Raw genomic sequence first — 23,871 nt, 5'->3', positions numbered from 1 at the left:
AAGGTACAAACTTCCAGTTACAGGACAACTAAGTACTAGGGATGTAATGTACAACATGATAAATACAATTAACATTGCTGTATGTTATATATGAAAGTTAAGAAAGTAAATCCTGAGTTCTCATCAAAAGAAAAAAATTTTTGCTATTTCTTTAAATTTGTATCTATATGAGATGATAGATGGTCACTAAACCTACTGTGATAATCACTTCATGATGTATGTGTTGTTGGGTTGGCCAAAAAGTTCAAGTTTTTCCATAAGATGTTACAGAAAACGAAATTTTTGGCCAACCCAATAAATCAAATCATTATGCTCTACACCTTAAACTTACAGAGTGCTATTTGTCAATTATATCTCAACAAAACTGGAGGAAAAAAATATTAGGAGTGAAATATTTAGGAATCACAATGTCTATATTTAAAAAAACTTCAATTTAAAAAAAGTGAAACATATGACAAAATGTTAAAGTAATTATTAAATCTAAGTGATAGGTATATGGCTTTATTCTACTACTCTCTCTACTTTTCTGAACATTTATAATTTTCATAATAAGGATAGAAAGCATTTTTAATATCTAGCATTTGTGAAGGTTTAAGGAAATAGACCATGTCATACACGTTGTTGGTTAGAGTGTAAATTGGAATAACCTTCTTAGGGGACAATTTGGAATATATAAATTTTATTTTATTTATTTATTTATTATTGAAATATAGTTGATTTACAATGTTGTGTTAGTTTCATGTGTACAGCAAAGTGATTCAGTTATACATATATGTATAAATTAGATTCTTTTTTTAGATTATTTTCTAAATATAAATTTAGAAAATTTCTAAATTGAGTATAGTTCCCTGTGTTGTACAGTAGGTCCTTGCTGTTTAATCTATTTTATATATAGTAATTTGTATCTGCTAATCCCAAACTCCTAATTTACCCCTCCCCCCTTTCCCCTTTGGTAACCATAAGTTTGTTTTCTATGTTTGTGAGTCTATTTCTGTTTTGTAAGTTCATTTTTATCATTTTTTATTATTTTAAAATTATTTATTTATTTATTTGGCTGCGCCAAGTCTTACTTACAGCACGCGGGATCTTTAGTTGTGGCATGTGAACTTTTAGTTGCGGCAGGTGGGGATCTAGTTCCCTAACCAGGGATCGAACCCCGGCCCCCTGTATTGAGAGTGCAGAGTCTTAGCCACTGGACCACCAGGAAAGTCCCATTTGTGTCATTGTTTTAGATTCTGTGATATGTTTTCGATATCATATTTGTCTTTCTCTGTCTGATAAATTTTATTTTTAAATATACATACCCTTTGACATAGTAATCCCATCATTAAGAATCTATTAATGACTAGTGATACAAGTGTAGAGGATATATATATAAGGATGTTTACTATAGCATTATTTATAATATAAACAAATCTGAGACAAATGAACCAGTGAAATGGTTAAATATATTTTGACAAATATTACATATTATTTATGACAAAGAATACCATATTACTGTGAAAAAGTAGGTGTATACTTCCTATATTGGTTTGCTAGTGCTTCCATAAGAAAGTAACACAGACTAGGTAGGAGGCTTAAACAACAAAGATTTCTTTTCTCACAGTTCTGGAGGCTAGAAATTTGAGACAACATGTCAGCAGGGTTGGTTTCTTCTGAGGCCTCTCTCCTTGGCTTGTAAATGGCAGTCTTCTCCAGTGCTTTCACATGGCCTTTCCTCTGTGCCATCTGTGTCCAAATTTCCTCTTCTTATAAGGACATCAGTCGTACTAGAGTAGGGGCCACACTAATGACCTTATTTAAACTCTCCAAATATAGTCACATTCTTGGGTGCTGGAAAATAGAACTTCAACATATGAAATTTTGGGGACACAATTCAGTCCATAACATTTACTAACATAGAAAGATGCTCATGATTTTTTTGGTTAAAAAAAAAAAAGGAGCAGGACAACATGTGCAGTATGACCCCTTTATTTATTTTTCAAAATTAAAAAACAATAAAATCAAAACCTCTAGTACATGTTTATATGCGGTTTGGGTTATATCGAAAACATTCTGGAAGGATACCCAGCTGTTAATAATGGTTCCCTGGGGAGTAAAAATGGAGTTAGGAATGGAAGGAGGGAGAGATTTCCACTCTTTCTTTTCTTTTTCTTTTTTTTTTTTTTACAAACATGGGTTACATTTGTGTTTTTGTTTTGTTTTGTTTTTTTTGATGTGGACCATTTTTAAAGTCTTTATTGAACTTGTTACAATATTGCTTCTGTTTTATGTTTTGGTTTTTTTGACCAAGAGGCATATGGGATCTTAGCACCTCCTGCATTGGAATCAGGGATCGACTGACCAGGGATTGAGCCCACACCCCCTGCATTGGAAGGCAAGTCTTAACCACTGGACCGCCAGGGAAGTCCCATGGGTTACATTTGTAATTGGAAAATTTTAGCTTAAAAAGTACTGCTACGGGCTTCCCTGGTGGTGCAGTGGTTGAGAGTCCGCCTGCCGATGCGGGGGACGCGGGTTCGTGCCCCGGTCTGGGAGGATCCCACATGCCGCGGAGCGGCTGGGCCCGTGAGCCATGGCCGCTGAGCCTGCGCGTCCGGAGCCTGTGCTCCGCAACGGGAGAGGCCACAACAGTGAGAGGCCCATGTACCGCAAAAAAGGAAAAAAAAAAAAAAAGTACTGCTACAATGTAGACCACCGCCCCCCCCACACACAAAGGAAAACATATTCTTCCTTGAAAGAAAGTGTCCTTATTGAAATGGGGGTTGGGGACTGGCATTCAATCCCAGGTAGATTAACAAAGATGGGGAAAATGGGAAGAAACAAATAAAAATGAGGCAAACTACAAATAACAACGTAAAACAGAATTAAAAAGTATTGTTCTGATGTTGACTTTGATAATTACATAAATAAAGGCTTAAAGCTGTCTTTGAAACACTTTAGGATTTCCTTGAACTAGTAGAATTGAAAGCAGAGTTTACCTTTCTTCCAAATTACTGCAGCAGGTAAGAGCAAACAAAGCATTCTATACAGAGAAAAAAGCAAAACAAAAGCATTCTATAAGAGAAAAGAAAGAAAGGCAAGAAGGAAAAGAAATATTTCAAAATTAAATACATAAATGAAGAGAAAAATTAGGAGATAAGAGTTATGGTAATCAATGTAAACAAGAGTTAGATTTATTGAATCCTATGTTCCTGGCGCTGAGCTAAGGACTCTGCCCTGTGCAGGTAACAGAATCAACCTGCAACTCTTTCTGGCTTTGGGGTTTGAAACGAGGCTGAGCCGTGAAGAGAACTCTATGCAACTAGTAACAAATGTCTTGGTTAGAAACCTTGAGGAAAGGAGACTTTCTGTCTCCCAGTCTGGCAAGATTCCCTAAACTGTTGGGGAGATGGGGAGAGGTGGGAGAAGAATTAGCCCTGTGATGCTTTGGGCTGAGACCACAAGCCCTTCCAATGAGCCCTAGACAAAACCTAGAGGCAGCAGGGACCCTCGAGGCCCATGTGCCAAGAGAACAGGAAGGTGCTTTTACCAGGGCCCAGGGCCAGATGTACGCAATTTGCCCTAACTCCTCCATCAGCGAATACCCTATTCCAGGAAGCCACTATTGACCATCCCAGCCCTCAAGTTTAGGCAGCCTGCTTTAGTCCTCCCTAAATGCCCTGACCCCATCTTATCACGGACCATACCATATTTTAATGATCTTTGTATATGCTTGTTCTCCTTCACTAGACTGTGAATTCTCAAGAGCGGGAATTAAGTATCTCCTGTGCCTGACACATAGTAGGCGATTTAGTTCTACAACAGAAGAATATCACTTATATTTGACTGTTTCCTCACTAAACTCTAAACTCCATAAAATTAAAGAATATACATCTGGTTTTATGCACAATTAAATCACTGGAGCCTCACACAGTGCTTGGGACAGATTAGATTATCAATAAATATTTTTGAATGATTAATTCTGTCTTCTCTATGATTCTATCTTCTCTATCTACTGTGTCACGTTCCAAGAAAAAGCATCTTCTTGACATTCTTTTCCTTGTAACGACTTAGTGTTTTAAATTGTTTCTGCCCTTTAACGTTTTAAAATTTGTCATCATTTTCCCGTTTTCATCCTCACACTCACATGGAACATGATCTCCACTATTTGAAAGTGTGCGATTTTGATTCAGCCTTGTATTTATCCTCCTATTGCAAACTGCCAGCCTTCCTATCAACCTCCGTTACCTAACTGCTAGAATGCCATGAACCAGGGGCGGTACTTAAAGGCGAACAGTTAGCCTCCAATTTACAAGCTTGCTTCTCTCCGGGGTAACTGCAAAGTCACACGTTCCTGGGTGTGACCTTTTCACGACATAATCTCCTCCACGAGTGGGTTAGTTAGATTATGTATGACTATAACCGATTAAATTAAAAGTGTGGTATAATGGAAGAGTTAAAATAGTATTCGCTAGGCAAGGTTGTGGAGTTTTTAAAAATATATGATATAGGCTTTCATAAGAGAATAAGAGAAACAAGGAAAACATGTTCCAAATTACCTTCCAAGCAGTTAGTCTGGATTGACAGTCCCACTGACAAAGGAGGGGACCAAACGCTCCTTCGCACCGGTGTCGGCAGCCGCAGCCGGCGCCTCTGTGGGCGGGGCCCCCGGAGCCTCCAGGGACCCAAAGGGAGAGGGGGCGGGGTCAAGGCGGGTCCAGGCCTTCAGGGGCGGGTCCTCAGCGGGCGAGGGGCAGGCTGGGAAGAGGCGCCATATTGGCGTCGGCCGCGCTGTATTGTCATAAATAGAGCCGGTTTTCTGGTGTTTTCACTACTCGGTTGGATGCCTCGGCCGTAGTAAGTGAGACAGTGAGCGAGCAAGCGAGCTCCAAGCGAGCGGAGGAAAGTGGACAGGAGGAGAAGGGAAGAGCAAGAACAGGACTCCAGAGCGAAAGACTCGCCGGTGAGGGAGGCGCAGGAAGCGATGAAAGAGATGTCTGCGTAAGTGGTGGGGGCCGGCGGTTGGGGGCGAGGCATAACGGGGTGGGCTGGGGTGGCCGGCCTGGCACCCGTTTCTGTTCCCTGCCCCTCGCGCCGTGCCCTGAGCTCTCTCAATGGTCTCCTTCCCCTCTCCCGGCCGTTTGGCAAGGGCACCTCCCCTACACCCGGCGGCTCACCTGGCCACCGCTACACAGACTCGGGGACTGGAGGAGTCCCCATCTGCCCCTGGCTGCCCTACCTCTGAGGACGCCCCCAGACAAGGTTGCGGCGGAAGAGAGGCGCGTGTGTCCGTGGGGAGAAATTGTCGGTTACTCTCCTGCCCCCAGCGCTGTCTGAGCCGGTCTCTGCTCCTGTCTGCATTGGCGCAAATACCATCCCCCTCCCTCCCCCTCCTCCCTTCCTGACCGGCTGTCTCCACGTCTCCTGGAGTGAATGACCTATCCCAGCCCATGGGTTTCTCTTTCGTAATGACTATGGTCTCCCTGGTCTCCCCACCTATCCACAGTACATCTGCCGGTCTATACCTCCTGCTCATACTTTGATAAGTCAGAAACAGTGTCCGTGCTTGGCAAGATTTTGTCGTAGCTTCTTACATTTTAGTTTATTAGGAAATAATTTAAACATAAAGAAAAATGCAGAGAATAACATAAGCATCATTTGTGTAGCCACCATCCATCTCTCCCAAAGCATAACTTTACGTGTGTGTGTGTGTGTGTGTGTGTGTGTGTGTGTACACACATATCTTTATTTAAAAGAAAAGAAGCATACCGAATACATCTGAAGGATTCTGTTACCTTCTTCAGAGGTCCATCCACCTCCCTCTCCAGAGTTCCCCACAGTTCCAAATTTGATGCTTATTGCTGCATGTTTTTTATGCTATTACTATACATGTATGTGTCAATAATCGGCATTGTTTTACTTGTTTTTAAGCTTTATATAACTAGTATCACACTTGTCATTCAACAACTTCTTTAGTACAACATAATATCTTTGAGATTTGTCCATGATAGTATTTTCAGCTCTAATTAATTAGTACTACTGTATTGTATTCCATTGTAGGGATACACCCTAATTTAGTCCTTTTCCTGTTAGTGATTATTTTAGGTCATTTCTAAGTTTTTTTTTTTAATGTTACAGTGTGGCAGTGAACATTTTTGTACATGTCTCCTTGTACACTTGTACTAGACTTGCTCCAAGACTGTTTACTTATGAGTGGAAGGGAATGTGGAATTCTGTTGCTTGCCTTGTTTTCCTGTCTAGATGAGGGAGGTTCAGAATAATGGATTTGGAATTTCAGTGCTAGTAGGGACCTTGATAGTCAACTTTTTCAGCATATAGATAAGAAAGTGGGGCCCAAGGTAGCTGGTGTCATAGACTTCACTTAGACAATGAAGAAAACAATTAACTAGAGTGATAGAATGTTAGGACTATAAACTCTGATGCAAGCAAGGAATGTTAATGTATGTTTTGGGAACAAATCTAGTTGTGATTGCTTTTTAAAAGCTAGACTATTTCACTAGGACCTGCTAATGGGATGTTTTTGTTTCTTGGGGGGGGGGCATTGTTTTTACTTAGAGCTTTCTTTCGAGTGGCTGACTGCTTTTCAAAGACTGACTGTAGATGGTACTTGACTTAAGTCTGCAGGGTGTGTAGTGGAGGTGGCCCTGGCCCAGCTCCCATTCAGGCTCTTTGCATTTGAGCTGAGTGGTGTTGGTACAGCTGTCCTGATGCCAACACAGGCTGCTTTTGGCTTGAAAAGACATCCTAACCATGAAAGCTTGAGGCAGTATGAATAGTCCTTCATCAACATAAGCACAAAATATCCTTTTTTCGTTAAAAAAAAAAAAGCGGGGCTCCAACCATTAGTACTTACTAAACTTTTAAGGTAGCTAAAGTAATGAGTGGATTGAGAGATTTAATGTATCAGTATATGGTACTTTAAATTTTTTCTGCTGTTTCATTTTTCTTGAACAGAAACACCGTGCTGGACAGCCAGCGTCAACAAAAGCATTATGGAATCACCTCTCCAATTAGCTTGGCATGTCCAAAAGAAATTGATCATATTTACACACAGAAATTAATTGATGCCATGAAACCATTTGGAGTATTTGAAGATGAGGAAGAATTGAACCACAGGTATGTCACTTAACAATGCAAAATATTTTATAGTACATTCTTTAATCATTAATTCTGTGAACATATATCAAGTACCAATTATGTCCCTGCCTAGGGATATAAAAATGACAAAATGAAGAGAAAACTTGGCCCTCCTGGAGTTTATATTTTAGTTGAAGGTTAGAGGAGGAAACTAACAATTAGCCAAGTAAGTAAAATAAATACAGTGTTACACTTGACAAGTGCTGCTGAGAAGAATGAAGCTGGGAGAGGAGGTTGTCAGGGAAGGCCTCATTGACATTTGAGGGAAATTTTAAAGGTGAGAGAGGAGCTATGTGGGTATGAGGGAAGAGCATTCTAGGCAGAAGGCTTGAGGTGGGAGTGTACCTGGTATATTTAAGAAATAGACAGCAGGGTAGCCTAGGTATGTGAAGCAGAGTGAATAAGAAGGGAAATGTGGGCTTAAAGTAAATGAGGTGGGAAGGAGCTTGGAAGGAAAGGTCACTTAGGACCTTGAAAGCCATTTATAACGGTTTTGGCTTTTACTCTGAGTGAGATGGGAAGCTGTTAGGGTTTTGAGCAAAAGATTGACATGATTTACTCATGTTTAACATAGTCACTCCGGCTGCTTTACTGAGCATAGTCTGAAGGGGGGTCAAAGGCAGAAGCAGGGAAACTAGTTAGGAGGCTATTATAATAACCCAAGGAAAAACATGATGGTGGCCAGAACTAGGGATGGAGGTGGAAGTGATAAGAAGTAGTAGAATTCTGGATGTATTTTAAAAGTAGGGTGGTTTAATGACTGTGGAATGTGAGGGGGTGGGAGGGGAGGGGTCAAGGACGATGCCAAGATTTTTGGTCTCAGCATCTCGAAGGATGGGATTCCATTACCTGGGGAAGGCTGAAGGAGAAGCAGGTTCGGACAGATCAAGAATTCAGTTTTTCATGTGTTATCTTTGAGATGCCTAAACTCTTCTATCTTTCTTCTTTTTTTTTTTAAATCTGGATTTGGATATGCCATTGGTTGCAAGTTTGTTTTAATATCAAATTGCTTTTATTAAGTAAATTTTATAAAAATTAGCCAATAAATTATTTACCTGTTTTTATTATCCAAAAACTCATAACTGTCAGTGAGAGAATGCTAACCTCTATTATCACCACACTGAATTGATTTTATTCCATAGTAAGGCCAAGAAAGTTGACAGTTCAGTTGGCCTCTGCAGCTTTATTGAAGGTAATTTTGATTTTTTTACTAGGCTTTTTGAATTTTGAAAATAGCTCAAAGACCAAAATACTATCAATCACATTTATCGTCTCTTTGGAACTCTTAGGAACCTAAGAATGCCAAAGAGATGTGCCATGTGTCAACAGATGTGATAGCATTAGCACGTGTATAATATGCTTTTACTCTAGCACCAACACAAAGGTACTGCCTATATGTTTAATTACTTTTTAAAATAGTTTGTTTTTGGTGTGTGTTTGTTTTCATCTAAAGCATGTTATTTTTTATTATAGGCTGGTTGTTCTTGGTAAACTGAACAATTTAGTAAAAGAATGGATTTCTGAGGTCAGTGAGAGTAAGGTAAGACTCTAAACTAAATTGAATTCATAGTTTCATTATGTCCTGGTAGTAAGATGCAGAGTTGAGAATAATCAGAAATACATTAAAACTTTTTAGTATACTTGGAAATGAATTGGTGTAGATATTGAGTCCTAAATAAGTGAGGATTTACCCCAGAGGTAGCCAGTGTCTGACTGGAGTTCACATAAATGTCTTGCTTGACTCACATGTAGTAGATCAAAATTTAACTACTGAGATTTTACTTTAAAAGCCAGATTTCAGACTTCTTGTGAAATACCAGGTCTGGCAGCACTGGGCCTTCCTTTGTGCAAGGCAGGAAGAGGCTTGAGTAGAATTGGGCTCCTCCCCTTCAGTGCTTCATGGTCCCCATCACTCCCTGCTCTCTCTGACACAGCAACTGTCAGTTATCAGTTTCTGTGTTTCTTATGTGTATACTTTCGTCATTTGCATTCCTGCCTGGCCCATGAGACATAGGAGTTTGCAAACCCTAATTTATACTTACACAACTTTTTCCCCCCTCTGGTAGCTTAACTATTTTTCTTCTAAAATCGATTACATTTTTCTTGCTTTCTTAGAGTATTTTGAGTATAATTGAATTCTCATTTGTCAGGGAATCATCACTATGAATATTATTTTACTGGCTGTAGTAAAATGAGGTGTAGGGCATGTTCAACTGGGTAATACTATTTGCCCCTTCACGAAGTGGCTCAAACTGTTGTATTTTAAATTTTAGGGTTTTTTTTTTTTTTTTTTACAGTTTTCCCATCTCTTAACAGCATTCAGCTGAAAGTTAATGGCTCACAGCAGTAGTGTCTCTCTCTGTCAAATCCCTTTCTGCCCATTAATCTGCATCAGTTTAGAAATTAGATAAACACCTGTTAGAATTCTTTCTTTTACAACTTTTATTATTTCCTTCTGTACTTATGATACATATATAAAATTGGTTCTTTTAAAAAATGGGCTCTGAATAAGGTTATGAGGGACTGTGCTAATCTACAATCATTGAGTTTAAATAAGTGGTCTTTACGCTGTTTACTTTTGCTGCCAAATGACTATCTGGCTCATTTCTGAGCTCACAGCAGGGTTATCAATAGTAGAGGTTTTCAGTTAGGTTGAATTCTGAGCAGGTGAAATGCTAGTCATGAGTAATAAAAAAAAAAAAATCATGCTTGTTTCTCTGCTACTAGCTGATCAACTCCTTAAGAAATAAACCTTATTCACCTGTGCAACCTCAGGACAGAGCTCAGGGATTGAATAAATGTCAGCCCATAATTGCTATGGGTATGCAAACCAGATACACAACTTGGTAGAATTCTTTTAAAATCAAAGTATCAAGCTTTATGACTTCTTGTGTGGTCTTTATGTCAGCTGATGTGGTTGTGCTGAGGTCTTTGCTCCCATCCATATTCTAGGATACATCAAGGGAAGTCAAGTGTTAAACTATTCACAAAAGAGGCTAGATTACTTTATTGAGAGATACACCTAACTAATTTTCTTACTGTGTGGTTTTTTGCACCTAAAAGAAAAATCCAGTAGAATCTGTTCCAAGGTCAAAAGGTTTTTTTGTTTTTAATTATTTAAATTGCTTTTTCCCTCATTTCATTCACATCAGTGCTTTAATCTGCAAAGACCAGTAGCTGGTTTCCATTTAATTTCTAGGCATAAAACCATTGTTAAAAATTTGAGGCTTTGCCACTGTTTGGCATTTTTTAAGCAAAGGAAATAAAATATGTAATCATTTTAAAAATTTTAATTGGTTTTAACATCTTTATTTGCATAGATAAGGTGATTGGTCTTTTTTATATCATTATAATTCCCTTTCATTTATGCATATTTTAGTTTGAAAAATATCTGAAGGATTTGAGTTAGATCAAAGATCATTTTAGTATTCTACACACAGTTGGAATATTTAAAGTTTAAACAGTCCAGAACTCCAAGTCAAATCATTTTAGTTAAATACTGTGGTTTGTGGGGAAAATACTTTACTCTGTGATTCAGTTTATCACTTTCTCATAAATCAAGAAGAAATCATGCTTTTCAAAGTAGGAAGGTAAACTAAAAGGGGCTTCTCTATCCTTTTGATTCATGTTAGTCATCAATAATTTTATTAACTCTTTCTAGCTATTATTTGTGGTACTCTTGAAACATGTCCGTTAAACAGAAAATAACAAACATAATGTCCTGTTATGCAGATACTTTTAGTCAAGTTCATTAGCAGATATTACTCTCTGGAACTTAGACTGGGCATTTTGGGGAAATAGAAGTAGTAGACATAGTTCTCACCTTCAAGGAATTCAAATATAGTTGAAGAGATGGAACTAACATACACAGAATAAAAAAAGTCAATAAATGTAGTATAAAAGTGGTTAAAGATAATAACAGTAGAGGAGCACAGGGGGAAAAAGGAGCTTGTTGCAAGATGGATAATCAAAGAAAGCTTCATGAGGGAGGTGGAACTTGAAGTGATCTTTGAAAAATAGATGGTATTGAGATACCCAGAGAGGATGGCAAGCATTTGAGAGAAGGAAAATGGCAAATGCAATGGAAAGGAGACTAGGTTATGTAACGTGTTGGCAGTTGGAGCTTCAGAAGGGAATATTAGGAGACAAGGCAAGAAAGATCCTTAAGAGCATACTGTGGATGTCCTTGGGATCCAAGGATCAGTATCCGTAGAAGAATGCATTGGCAAGTTTTGAGCAGAAGAGTTATGTAATAGAGTTAATTTAAGAACACCAGCCAGTGAATTTTTAACAAAATGGAGTAAGAAATAAAGACTAATAGCAAGAGGGTAACTTATGATACTGTCAAATAGCACAGAATGGGAGTGGGTGGGGAGGAAGTGACATGTGAGGGATATAACCTAAGAATTGGTAAGCCAGGAAGAATAATAATGACTTATAGGTATGGGCAGTAAGGAAAATAAGGAACAAAAATAGAGAAATCAGGAGGTATACCTGGTTTATCATAGGAAGAATTTTTTGCTAGGTTTCAGGCATGTATACTGAAGTGGATCAGAAAGTCTGAGTGAAAATATCTGATGGGCAGTTAGAATTGGCTCTAGAGAGAGGTGAAAAGTAGCATTGTAATTCTGGTACAACCAAAAATATGTTAATTAAAGTTGTTAGATTAGGTCTCATAAGGAGATCATGTCAAGAATTACCCCACTTTCTGGCAGAAATATTACAGAGCTAGAATCAATAAGTTAAGCATATCTGTCACAAAAACTAAAGGGGAGATAGTATTAGTCAAGAGTATGATAACTGTAGAGAGCTGAAAGTGCATTAATTTGGTAGTTCCAAGTTCCTTGGTGACTTTTAAGTGATGGAGCCAAATCAGGTAATTTGGGGGGACAGGTAGGGTCAAGTGATAAAAAATGTTTTTCTTAAGATAGAGATGTGTGCATGTATACTGGACACAAATTTGTCTTGTCTTTCCTCTGGAAATACCTTCATTACTTCAGCTGCAATCAAAAAAGCTCTGAAGTACTTTTACAAATGTCAGGTCACCAAACTTGACAAATGTAGTACATATCAGTAGCATTTAGGCAATTTTTTAAAATTGAGGTATAGTTTATTTACAATATTATATAAATTTCAGGTGTACAACATAGTGATTCTCAATTTTTAAAGGTTATATACTCCACTTATAGTTATTATAAAATATTGGCTATATTCCCTGTGCTATACAGTGTATCCTTGTAGCTTATTTATTTTATACATAGTAGTTTGTACCTCTTAATTCCCTACCTCTATCATGTCCCTCTCCCTTTCCCTCTCCCCACTAGTGACCACTAGTTAGTTCTCTGTATTTGTGAGTCTGTTTCTTTTTTGTTATATTCACTAGTTTGTTTTATTTTTTAGATTCTACATGTCAGTGATATCATACAGTGTTTGTCTTTCTCTGTCTGACTTATTTCACTAAGCATAATACCCTCGAAGTCCATCCACGTTGTTGCAAACGGCAAAATTTTATTCTTTTTTATGGCTAATATTCCATTCTGTATATATACTGCATCTTTATCCATTCATCTGTTGATGGACACTTAGTTTGCTTCTGTGTCTTGGCTATTGTAAATAATGCTGCTATGAACATTAGGGTGCATATCTCTTTTCAAATTAATGTTTTCATTTTCTTTGGATATATACCCAGGAGTGTAATTGCTGGATCATGTGGTAGTTCTTTTTTTTTTTTTAATTATTTATTATTTGGTTGTGCCGGGTCTTAGTTGCGGCAGGTGGGCTCCTTAGCTGCAGCTCAAAGGCTCCTTAATTGTGGCTTGCTGGCTCCTTAGTTGCGACGCATGGGCTCCTTAGTTGCGTCATGCAAACTCCTAGTTGTGGCATGCATGTGGAATCTAGTTCCCCAACCAGGGATCAAACCCAGGCCCCCTGCATTGGGAATGTGGAGTCTTAACCACTGCACCACCAGGGAAGTCCCTGGTAGTTCTGTTTTTAGTGTTTTTTTAGGAACCTTACTACTGTTTTCTACAGTGGTTGCACCAATATACATTCCCATCAATAGTCTACAAAGGTTCCCTTTTCTTCACATCCTTGTCAACATGTATTAGAGCATTTAGACAATTTTAATGCTAAATAATTTGAACAATTGAATGCCTTAAAAAATTTTTTATTTTATTTTAGAATCTCCCACCTTCTGTTGTGGCTACTGTTGGTGGAAAAATTTTCACCTTTGGCTCCTATAGGCTTGGAGTACACACCAAAGGTAATTGCTTTTCTATGTTTTACTGGTAAGAACTTGCAATAACAAACTTATTTGTTGTTCATAATCAGAAAATACAGAGGAAAAAATTCCCATTATCTCACTACTAGAGTACTATATTATTTCCTATACTCATCTTACGTAGTTTCTTCTGTACATATGTTTGTGTATACAAAAATGTAATACATATTCAATATACTGTTCTTGATAATAAATACTTTGATTTGCAGGAGCTGACATTGATGCACTTTGTGTTGCTCCAAGACATGTGGAGAGATCTGATTTTTTTCAGTCTTTTTTTGAAAAATTGAAACATCAAGATGGCATTAGAAACTTAAGAGTAAGTATCCTCTCGTATTTAATATTTTGAATTTGTTAACAGATAACTGCAAAAGCTAGGGCTTATGATGGTTGATGTATTTCTTAAGAAGTTGCTGTATCTTGTTAAAATAACAGTAATGACTAAAAACATGGGCTTTTTAGTTATACACACCTGTGTTGAATCTAGAATCTACCACATATTAGCTTGTGGATTTTGGTCAAGTTACCTATTCTCTCTGAGTCTCAGTTTCCTTAGCTATCAAATGAAGATCTAGTGATAACATTTTTATAAAGTTTTTTGGAGGATTGATGAGATAATTTACATAAATCATTTACTATAATATCTGATAAATGGTTGGTGCACAGCAAATGGCTCATTATGTATAAGGTTCAACTAGTAACTCTTTATGTGTGTATATCTAGCCATTCATTCAGCAAATAAAATTTCAGCACCAATGATTCATCAGATACTGGCCTTAGTCCCACAAATACAAGAGCGAACAAGATAGTTTATGTGAGGGAGGGACTGGGGGTACTAAGCAAACAGGTAGTTTTAATGCAATCTCAAGTGCTTGGATAAGGCGAAGCTCAGAGGATTTGTGTTATTTGGGTGTCTGGGAATGGAGAAGGAGGTTAAGAATTTGTTAAGTTGGGGAATTCCCTGGTGGTCCAGTGATTAGGACGCCAAGCTACCAGTGCAGGGGGCGAGGGTTTCATCCCTGGTCGGAGAACTAAGATCCACACATGGCAGTGGGGCCAAAAAATTTACAAAAAAGAAAAAAAAATTGTTAGGTTGGGGGATTAAAGAAGGCTCAGAGAAACGTTTCTACTAAATCCAAATGATATAGATTTTTTTTGATAGATTAGTCATGGATCTGATATTTTAATATCTAACACTAGTGCTTTTTGTAAATAATCAGTTTTCAGCTAAGTTCAACAAATAGTAAATACCCAGATGATAGCAGTTCTGCCTGCCAGTTTCTGATGAATATTTTTAGAAGGATAATATGTTAGGTAACTACTGTCATGGACATTTTGCGTATCTTAAACAACACAGTCACAAAGTAGAAGTGCTTGCTTAGGTAGAATGAGAAACTAAGAAAATTTTCAGTTTTCCTACTGAGTTAAAATAAAAATTGGGAGAAAAAGTATTCATGTTACTGGCATTTGGGAAGGATAAAGGATTACACCTTATTTGTTATAATTGTTTTCTTTTATTGTAGGCTGTAGAAGATGCCTTTGTGCCTGTTATAAAATTTGAATTTGATGGAATTGAAGTAAGTGTTAAATATTTTTCTGACTTTATAATTGAATTATTTAACCTATATGGGTTTGTTTGTTTGTTTTATAGTTTAAAAATCAGACTTATATAGGCACAGATTTTAAGGAATCAAATACTCTAGTCATGGTGAGTCCTTCCTCACCATGGAAAAGGAACCAGCCTCCATCCCTACCCCCAAGATGTTTATACACATCCTTCTCATTCCCATAATCTCCTAAAATAATTATATTATTATAGTTTTAGTTGGAGCAGTATTCAGTGTTTATATTATTATGGTCTTATAAATAATGTTCAAAACTGAGCACAAAACGTACTAGGTTACCATTCTTTGCTGTGTGTCTTTTGTTTTCTTGGGAGTTAATGTTTTGTGTTTTATTTGCTTGATGTTTATACTTTGACTAATTCAAATTCAGTCTCTCCTAGTTGTCTAAATCTCCGCTAAATAGATTTGGATTTCTCAGGTGTCCTGTCATTATCGTCTTGAAAAAATATCTCACTGATTCTTCTCACTTCTTCTAATCCACACTGATTGTTCTCCATGACTGATAATACAGCTGTCATTCTGACATCTTTCTTCTCTCATCCTGGGATTTCCTTTTGCTTCTCTCTTGAGTTTTCTTCTTTCTTGACTTACTTTCATTTTAGTGGCACTCATCCACCAGCTTCCTGAAAAAGAGCACATATTTTTGAGATCTTGAATGTTTACAAATATCTTTATTTTGTTCTCACACCAAATTGATAGTTTGGCTAAGCATAGACTTCTAGGTGGGAAATAATGTTTCTCAGAATTTTGAAGGCCTTGCTTCATTGTCTTCTAGCTTCCACACTCTGTTGAGGAGTGTGAGGCCAATTTGGTTACTCATGGTTTTTATGTGACCTATTTTGCCTTTTTGGCCACTTGTGTGATTTTCTTTTCTTCTTTTTTCCCTGGTCTTCATAGTTGTAAAATTTATGGTAATACACTTTGTTTTGGTATGTGTCTTTTCAACCAAATGTGCTAAGGCACTCAAGTAGTTCTTTCAGTTTGGAAATACCTGTCCTTCAGTTCTTGGAAATTGTATTGAATTCAGTTGTGTTGCCCGCCTTTGTTTTCTGTCTCTTTCTGGAACTCCTAACATTTGTATGTTGGACCCCCAGGACTGCCGTGTTTTTTTGGTTTTTTTTTTTTTTTTTTTTTACTTCTTCCTTCCCACTTATAACTACATCTTCATATTTTTGTTCTGCTTTTTTGGGGTTTTCTCATCTTCTAAATGTTCTCTTGTTTTCCATTTCTGCCATCATATTTTTTTTTAATTAATTTTTTTAAATTTTTTTATTTATTTTTGCGGTACGTGGGCCTCTCACTGTTGTGGCCTCTCCCGTTGCGGAGCACAGGCTCCGGACGCGCAGACTCAGTGGCCATGGCTCACGGGCCCAGCCGCTCCATGGCATGTGGGATCTTCCCGGACTGGGGCACGAACCCGTGTCCCCTGCATCGGCAGGTGGACTCTCAACCACTGCGCCACCAGGGAAGCCCTGCCATCATGTTTTTAATTTCTAAGAATACTTTTTTATTCTCTAAATGTTCCTTTTTATTTAAGAACTTATTTACAGCCTCCTGTCCTTATTTCCCAGATATAATATGTTTTATCTCTGCTTCCTTAGATCTGCTGAGTCTGTTACCATTTGTCCATCTGCTTTCCAGATTTCATGGTTTTTACCGTTGTCTCCTTCTGTTCTCTTTGACTTAGTGGGTTATGCCTTTAAAAACAAAATAAAACTAAAACAAAAAAAACACAAAATTTTGCTGGTATTTTAATGGGGTTTCAAGAGGGAGTGAATGTAAATGTGTTGGATCTGTCATCTTATCTAGAAATACATTTACAAGGTTTTGATTTTTTTTAATGATTGGCAAAATCAAAATGCTTACTCTTAATTTGAAAATTATTCTCCCAAAACTTTGCAGTGATTTTCCAATGTGATATTACCTGCATAGGCCTTTGGAAGTTTTGGTAGAACTTCCCAAACTAATAATTAGAACTTTTTACATTTTTGAGGTGGGAAGGGGGGAGAATGGACTAAAAGGAGAAAAAGTAATATTTCTCTCTCTCTCTCTCTCTCTCTCTTTTTTTTTCCATCTTTCCAAAGATTGATCTAGTCTTTGCAAGACTGTCAATACAAACCATATCAGATAATTTAGATCTAAGAGACGACTCTCGACTGAGAAGCCTTGATATAAGGTGTATTCGCAGCCTAAATGGTAAGCTTCTAAAGAGAAATCTCAGATACCTACTTGAAAACAATTAGATGAATAGAGATCTTTTTGCAAAACTATTAATAGACGTTTTAAGAATTAGACAAACTCAGTTAAAAATGATGTAATTTTCTTTATACAAGTAATCTGATCACATTTAAGCATCTTAAAACACAAATTTACTTGAAATGTTTATGTTTATAGCAGTGGTCCTCAAACTTACTGGTCTCAGGACCCTTTTATACTCTAAACATTTTTTGAGGACCACCCCCCCCAAGATCTTCTGTTTATGTGAGTTATATTTATCAATTTATCATATTAGAAATAAAAACTGAGAAATTTTTAAGGTGTTTAATTATTAGTTCATTTTAAAATAGCAATAGTAAACCCATTATAAGTGAATATAAATATATTTTTGTGTGAGAATGGCTTTTTTATTTTTTTGCATTTTTGCAACTGTTTAATATTTGACTTAATAGAACACAGCTAGATTCTCATATCTGCTTTTGCAGTCAATCTCTTGTAAAATTTTGTTTTGATTGAAGTATAGGAAGAAATCTGGCCTCTTAAAGATATGTAATTGGAAAAGGAAGTATTTTCATAGCCTTTTCTGATAATTGTGGATATTCTTTAATACTACACCAAAACTTGACTGATGACAATTTCCTTTTTTTTTTTTTAAATAATCTTCTTTCTGGTGGAAGCCTCTTTTTATTTATTTATTTATTTTTCTTTTAAAATTTTATTTATTTTTTGCTGTGTTAGGTCTACATTGCTGCGCGTGGGCTTTTCTCTGGTTGCGGCGAGCGGGGGCTACTCTTCATTGCAGTGCACGGGCTTCTTATTGTGGTGGCTTCTCTTATTGCAGAGCATGGGCTCTAGGCGCATGGGCTTCAGTAGTTGTGGCACGCAGGTTCAGTAGTTGTGGCTCACAGGTTCTAGAGCACAGGCTCAGTAGCTGTGGCGCACAGGCTTAGTTGCTCTGCGGCATGTGGGATCTTCCCGGACCAGGGCTCAAACCCATGTCCCCTGCGTTGGCAGGTGGATTCTTAACCACTGGACCACCAGGGAGGCCCAATTTCCTTTTTCTTTTCAACAGCTTTATTGAGGAGTAATTGCATACCATAAAATCCATCCTTTTTAGGTGTACAATTCAGTAATCTTAGTATATTCACAGAGTTGTGCACCACAATCCGATTTTAGAACATTTTCGTCATTCTCAAACGATCCCTCATACCCATTTGCAATCATTCCTTTTTCTAACCTCCAATCCCAGGCAACCACTAATCTACTTTCTATCTCTATAGATCTGCCATTTCATACAAATGGGGTCACGTAATATGTGGTCTTTTGTGTCTGGCTTCTTTCACTTAGCATAATGTTTGTGAGGTTTATCCATGTTTGTAGCATATATCAATAGTTTGTTCCCTTTTTTGCCGAATAAAAGTGATCTTTTTAAAGTGTTAATTAGAATATCAGACCTAAAACTGTATCAGTTAACTTTTTGTACTCTGTTGCATTAAAATCTGTTGGTCTGTCTTATTCTTTGAATGGATCTTTTACCCATGCATGATTTTGTCCTATCATGCCTTAGTCATTTAGAAAATACTGGCTCACAAAGTTATTTGGATCGTCTAAATGTTAACACACATTTCATTATAAAATAATTTTTAAAAAAATCACATTCATTAATGTCACCACCAATCTCATTAGAAAAGTCTAAGTCTTGGAAAGCTGTCAAGCTCACACTAGCAGATACCAGTTGTCCAAAATTCTAATTTTTACTTGAAACTTCAAGTTTTATTATTGGTAACAAATTTTGTCATTTGTTTTCCTAGAAGTGAGGAGCTCACTTTGTTCATTTTTTAGGAACTGTCTGCTAAATACCCAAGTATGAATAACTGTAGTTGTCTTGTCAATCATTCTTTCAAGTAAAACTGGTGTTCCTTGAAAAAAAACAGATAGTTCAGCTTACCTTGAAAATGTTCAAACATCACACACGTTCCTTTCCTGTTTTCTAACTGCAAATTTGTGGTGAAGATAATATTGTCTACTATTTCAGTTTGTTGCCATGGCTTTGATTCACTGCTAAGATACCAGCAGTTTTACCCACCACTGGTTTGGCACCATGAGTGCAAATGTTAACACAGTGAAACAGGCAAAGAAAGCATTAATATTATAGAAATAGATTTGACCTAATAGATTCCCAGCAGTCCACTGACCACACTTTGAGAACCACTGGTTTATATTGGATTGGCCAAAAAGTTCATTCAGGTTTTTCCATAAGCTGCTATGGAAAAATCCAAATGAATTTTTTGGCCAACCCAATATTTTGTTTAACTTAATCATTGCATTTTGCTGTATTTCCAGAGTGCAACAGTAAATCACAGTATTTGTGGATAAGGTTTGCATTAAAGCAATAACAGTTTTATAAGTTGGAGGCATTTGATTAACAGTAAAGCCAAAGGTGGAAGAAAGCTAAAAAGATATTCAGACTCATCTCTTATTTTAATATTGGATTGTATAACCCATGTGCTTTTTAATTCTTTGTAAGCAAACTGATTTCTCTTATATAAGAGCTACATTTAAAGTACCTAAAGAAATTAAGCCTCATATTTTAGTATCTTTGATATTTTTAGCATTTGAGAGTCAAAGTTAGAAGGACATTTGAATTAACTGGAATTTGTTGCATAATGAAAAATGAATGCTTTATGTTTTTCAGGGTGTAGAGTTACTGATGAAATTTTGCATTTAGTGCCAAATAAAGAAACTTTCAGACTCACCCTAAGAGCAGTCAAACTATGGGCAAAACGTAAGTATCCCAAGTCTTTTATTTTACGTTTGCATTATAAAATTATAATTTTCAGTTGCTCATGGTAGAAGCACATATGGGAATTCCTGAACCTGTTGATACCTTGGGGGATTGAGGTGCAGTAAGCTTTGGAGAAGCTATTTCTTTTTCACATGTGATGCTTACCAGTGCTCTGATGTGTGACTTTACCTTCTTCTCCCATGGGTGAAAACTAAAAGCCCCTGACTTTACATCTTGGATTGCAGCCAGGGAGTCAGAATGAGTTAGAACTTGAAGAGTAAAACCCTTACTTGTGTTCGAGCTGTCTATGGACAGGACCATCTCATCATCTCTGTCTCCCCATTCCAGCAGAGAGGCTGGTGTATAGCAGGTGTTCAGTAAATGTATTAAGTGAAGAACCTACTGTGATAGTTTTAACCTTTTGTTTTTACCTTCCAACACTCTTCTAATAAAGCCTTGAACTGTACTAGTTTATATATATATAGGATGTGGTTCATAAAAGACCCAGCCCTGAGCTGGTACAGCACATTTTGAATTATTTGTAACTACATTTAAGCTGTGCTGCACTTCTGGCACCAGGTTTTACAATCTAAAACAGTGCTTTCCAATCAAACCTTCTGTGATGATGGAAGTATTTCATATCTGTGCTGTCCAATACAGTAACCATATGGCCGTTGAGCACTTGAAATGTGCACCTGAGGAACTGAACTTAAATTTTATTTAATTTTAATTAAATTTAAAATTAAAAAATATCTAAAGTGAAAACATAGGTCCTCACAAAAACTTTTACACAGATGTTCATAGCATTATTAATAATGTCAAAGTGGAGATGAACACAAAATGTGGTATATTCATAATGTGGAATATTATATGGCAGTTAAAAGGAGTGAAATATTGATACATGTTACAACATAGATGAACATTGAAACCATTATGTTAAGTGAAAGAAGCCAGTCTGCATATTGTATAATTCCATTTATGTGAAATGTTCAGAGTAGGCATATCTATAGAGGTAGAAAGTGGATTTAGTGGTTGCCTAGGTCTGGGAAGACTTGGGGGAAATAAGAGGTGTGTGACTGTTAAAGTTTTCTTTTTGGGGTGATGAAAATGTTCCAGAGTTGATTAAAGTAATGATTGCACAACTCTGTGAATAGAATAAAAACCATTGAATTTTATACTTAATTGATGAATCTTATGGTATGTGAATGATAGCTCAATAAAGTTACCAAAAAAATACTATATATAGGCACATGTAACTTGTGGCTACCGTATAGGACAGTACACATCTAAAAAGACCTTAAGCAAGTAGAATTTGTCCTTGGGCTCAATTATATTGTGTAGTCAGGGTAAAGTAATCTGCAGTAACGGGGTATCATGAACAATTTGTTTTTCCTTATAGATTAAATACCATGTTTTGTCAATTATTAGATGCATGTTTTTCACATTTAACATAACTGAAATGATATTTTGTATTTTTTTCTCTTAATGGGACATAAAATCATCTATATTATATAATAACTGAGGACATCTTAGTTTTGATGAAATATGGTAATGCTTCTTTATAAATTGCTGTAAGAAACAGTCATTCAAAAAAAGAAACAATCATTCAAGAAAATGAGTAATATCAATGGTGTATTGTACTTTATGGAGAGATATACAAATTTTTGCACAATACTGAAGTCAGTCCCCAACTTTACAGTTGAATTTTTAAATGCCCAAGAACATGATTAGGGTAGTCCCCCCTTATCTGCCATTTTGCTTTCTGCAGTTTCAATTACCTGCAGTTAACTGCAGTCTGAAAATATTAAATGGAAAATTTCAGAAATAAACAATTCATAAATTTTAAATTGCATGCTGTTCTGAGTAGTGTGATGAAATCTCTCGCTGTCCTGCCTGGGACAGAGATGGTATTGCAGTACTTGTGTTCAAGTAACCCTTATTTAACTTTTTAATGGGCCCAAAGTGCAAGAGTAGTGATGCTGGCAACTTGGATTTGCCAAAGAGAAGCCTGTAAAGTGATTCCTTTAAGTGAAAAGGTGAAAGTTATCAACTTAAGGAAGGAAAACAACCGTAGGTCGAGGTTGCTAAGATCTACATAAGAACGAATCTCGTATCATGAAATTGTAAAGGAAGAAAAAGAAATACATGCTAGTTTTGCTGTCTCACCTCTGTGAAACTGTGAAAGTTATGGCCACGGGACTTCCCTGGTGGCGCAGTGGTCAAGAATCCGCCTGCCAGTGCAGGGGACACGGGTTCAAGCCCCGATCCAGGAAGATCCCACATGCCACAGAGCAACTAAGCCCATGCGCCACAACTACTGAGCCTGCGTGCCACAACTACTGAAGCCCGCGCGCCTAGAGCCCATGCTCTGCAACAAGAGAAGCCACCGCGATGAGAAGCATGCACCGCAACAAAGAGTAGCCCCCACTCACTGCAACTAGAGAAAGCCCCAAAGACCCAACACGGCCAAAAATAAATTAATTAATTAATTAATTTTTAAAACGTTATAACCACAGTGATAAGTACTCAGTTAAGATGGAAAGGGCATTAAATGTGTACAATAAGATATTTTGAGACAAAAAGAGGCCATATTCACATAACTTTTATTATAGTACATTGTTATAATTGTTCTATTTTTATAATTGTTAATTTCTTACTGTGCCTAATTTATAAATTAAACTTTATCATAAATATCAGTACCATCCCATGTTTCAGGCATCCACTGGAGGTCTTGGAACGTTTCCTCCACAGATAAGGGGGAACTAGTGTACTGTTGAAAAGTTTTTCTTCCCTACTTGTGGACCCTCTGAATATCTTTCCTACTCCCTTTCATTTCTCTCTCAACCACAGATATTGAAAGGTGGGAAATTCCAATGTCATATCAGTAGAGCCCAGTTGGACAGTCAGAACTGAGGCAGGGAACTGAGATGTCTGTATTGGAGGGCAAAGTAGGGGGTAGGATGAGCAGCTTAGGGTTTACTGATAAGAATGTGAGCCTAACATGAAGGTCTGTTTGTTGATTTTAATGTTTCTATAAGGGAGAAAAGTTCTAAGCAAATCTTAGGAGGGAAGTTATACTGTTCCTTACACTTGAATGTCATGGATAGTAGGTCCTAACAATAATTAACAACTGTATTAATTTTCTAGGACGTGGTATTTATTCCAACATGTTGGGATTCCTTGGTGGTGTCTCCTGGGCAATGCTAGTTGCAAGAACTTGCCAATTATATCCAAATGCAGCAGCTTCTACTTTAGTTCATAAGTTCTTCTTAGTTTTTTCCAAGTGGTAAGTATTCATATGCATATTTTCACTACTTACTAACCTCTGCCTATATGTAAATTTGTTTGCAAATTTAAGAGCTTTGCTTACACCTTTTGTCGTCTTACATTCCTTTTTTAAGTTAAATTTAAAAACATCAAAATTGAGGCAATGATGGGACCCCAGATGGTGCTTTCTTCTAGGGGGACTGTGAATGTGGGCCTTTAGCTTATGAGAGTAGTCTTTGCTAATTACTAGCTATATAGAGGTTAAGATCTCCTCATATGTAAACTAAAGATGCTAACTATAGCTGCTTCACACAATTTATTAGGAGTATTCTCAGTAAGTGTTAGCTGTTGCTGTTATTAAATTATCAGAGTTAAGTCCATGAAAGCAAATGAGAAGGAAAGAAAAAATTCAAGTTTAAATTAGTTACAGCTAATGGGCAAAGTAGTATTTGCCCTTTCAGAGAACACTGCTTTAAAATAAGCAGCTTTTTCCTTTGTATACTCCCTTCGTCAGTTTCTTTTTTTTTTTTTTCAATACCAAATACCCAAAACATTTG

The 23,871-nt window shown here is 37.0% G+C and overlaps 1 protein-coding gene and 1 long non-coding RNA gene across 2 annotated transcripts in view; one reads left to right on the top strand and one right to left on the bottom strand.

Moving 5' to 3' along the window:
* Positions 1 to 1,604: 1,604 nt before the first annotated feature.
* Positions 1,605 to 5,323, bottom strand: LOC132531121 (uncharacterized). Its single transcript, XR_009544020.1, has 4 exons — positions 5,222 to 5,323; positions 4,542 to 4,773; positions 2,982 to 3,025; positions 1,605 to 1,833 (listed from the first exon to the last, which is right to left on the bottom strand). It is a non-coding gene; the product is annotated as an uncharacterized LOC132531121 (long non-coding RNA).
* PAPOLG (poly(A) polymerase gamma) overlaps positions 4,739 to 23,871 on the top strand; it is a 32,909-nt gene continuing 13,776 nt past the window's right edge. The window contains exons 1-9 of the mRNA XM_060168699.1: positions 4,739 to 4,983; positions 6,958 to 7,119; positions 8,614 to 8,680; positions 13,321 to 13,402; positions 13,630 to 13,739; positions 14,944 to 14,997; positions 17,130 to 17,241; positions 19,958 to 20,047; positions 23,195 to 23,333. Coding sequence (XP_060024682.1) covers positions 4,967 to 4,983; positions 6,958 to 7,119; positions 8,614 to 8,680; positions 13,321 to 13,402; positions 13,630 to 13,739; positions 14,944 to 14,997; positions 17,130 to 17,241; positions 19,958 to 20,047; positions 23,195 to 23,333 — 833 coding nt within the window. The 5' untranslated portion in view covers positions 4,739 to 4,966. The remainder of the gene's footprint in view (positions 4,984 to 6,957; positions 7,120 to 8,613; positions 8,681 to 13,320; positions 13,403 to 13,629; positions 13,740 to 14,943; positions 14,998 to 17,129; positions 17,242 to 19,957; positions 20,048 to 23,194; positions 23,334 to 23,871) is intronic.

The sequence above is a fragment of the Lagenorhynchus albirostris genome, chromosome 13 (assembly GCF_949774975.1).
Source record: "Lagenorhynchus albirostris chromosome 13, mLagAlb1.1, whole genome shotgun sequence".
NCBI lineage: Eukaryota > Metazoa > Chordata > Mammalia > Artiodactyla > Delphinidae > Lagenorhynchus > Lagenorhynchus albirostris.
Note: the sequence above shows the minus strand (reverse complement) of the source record. Positions and strands in the feature narration are given on the sequence as shown.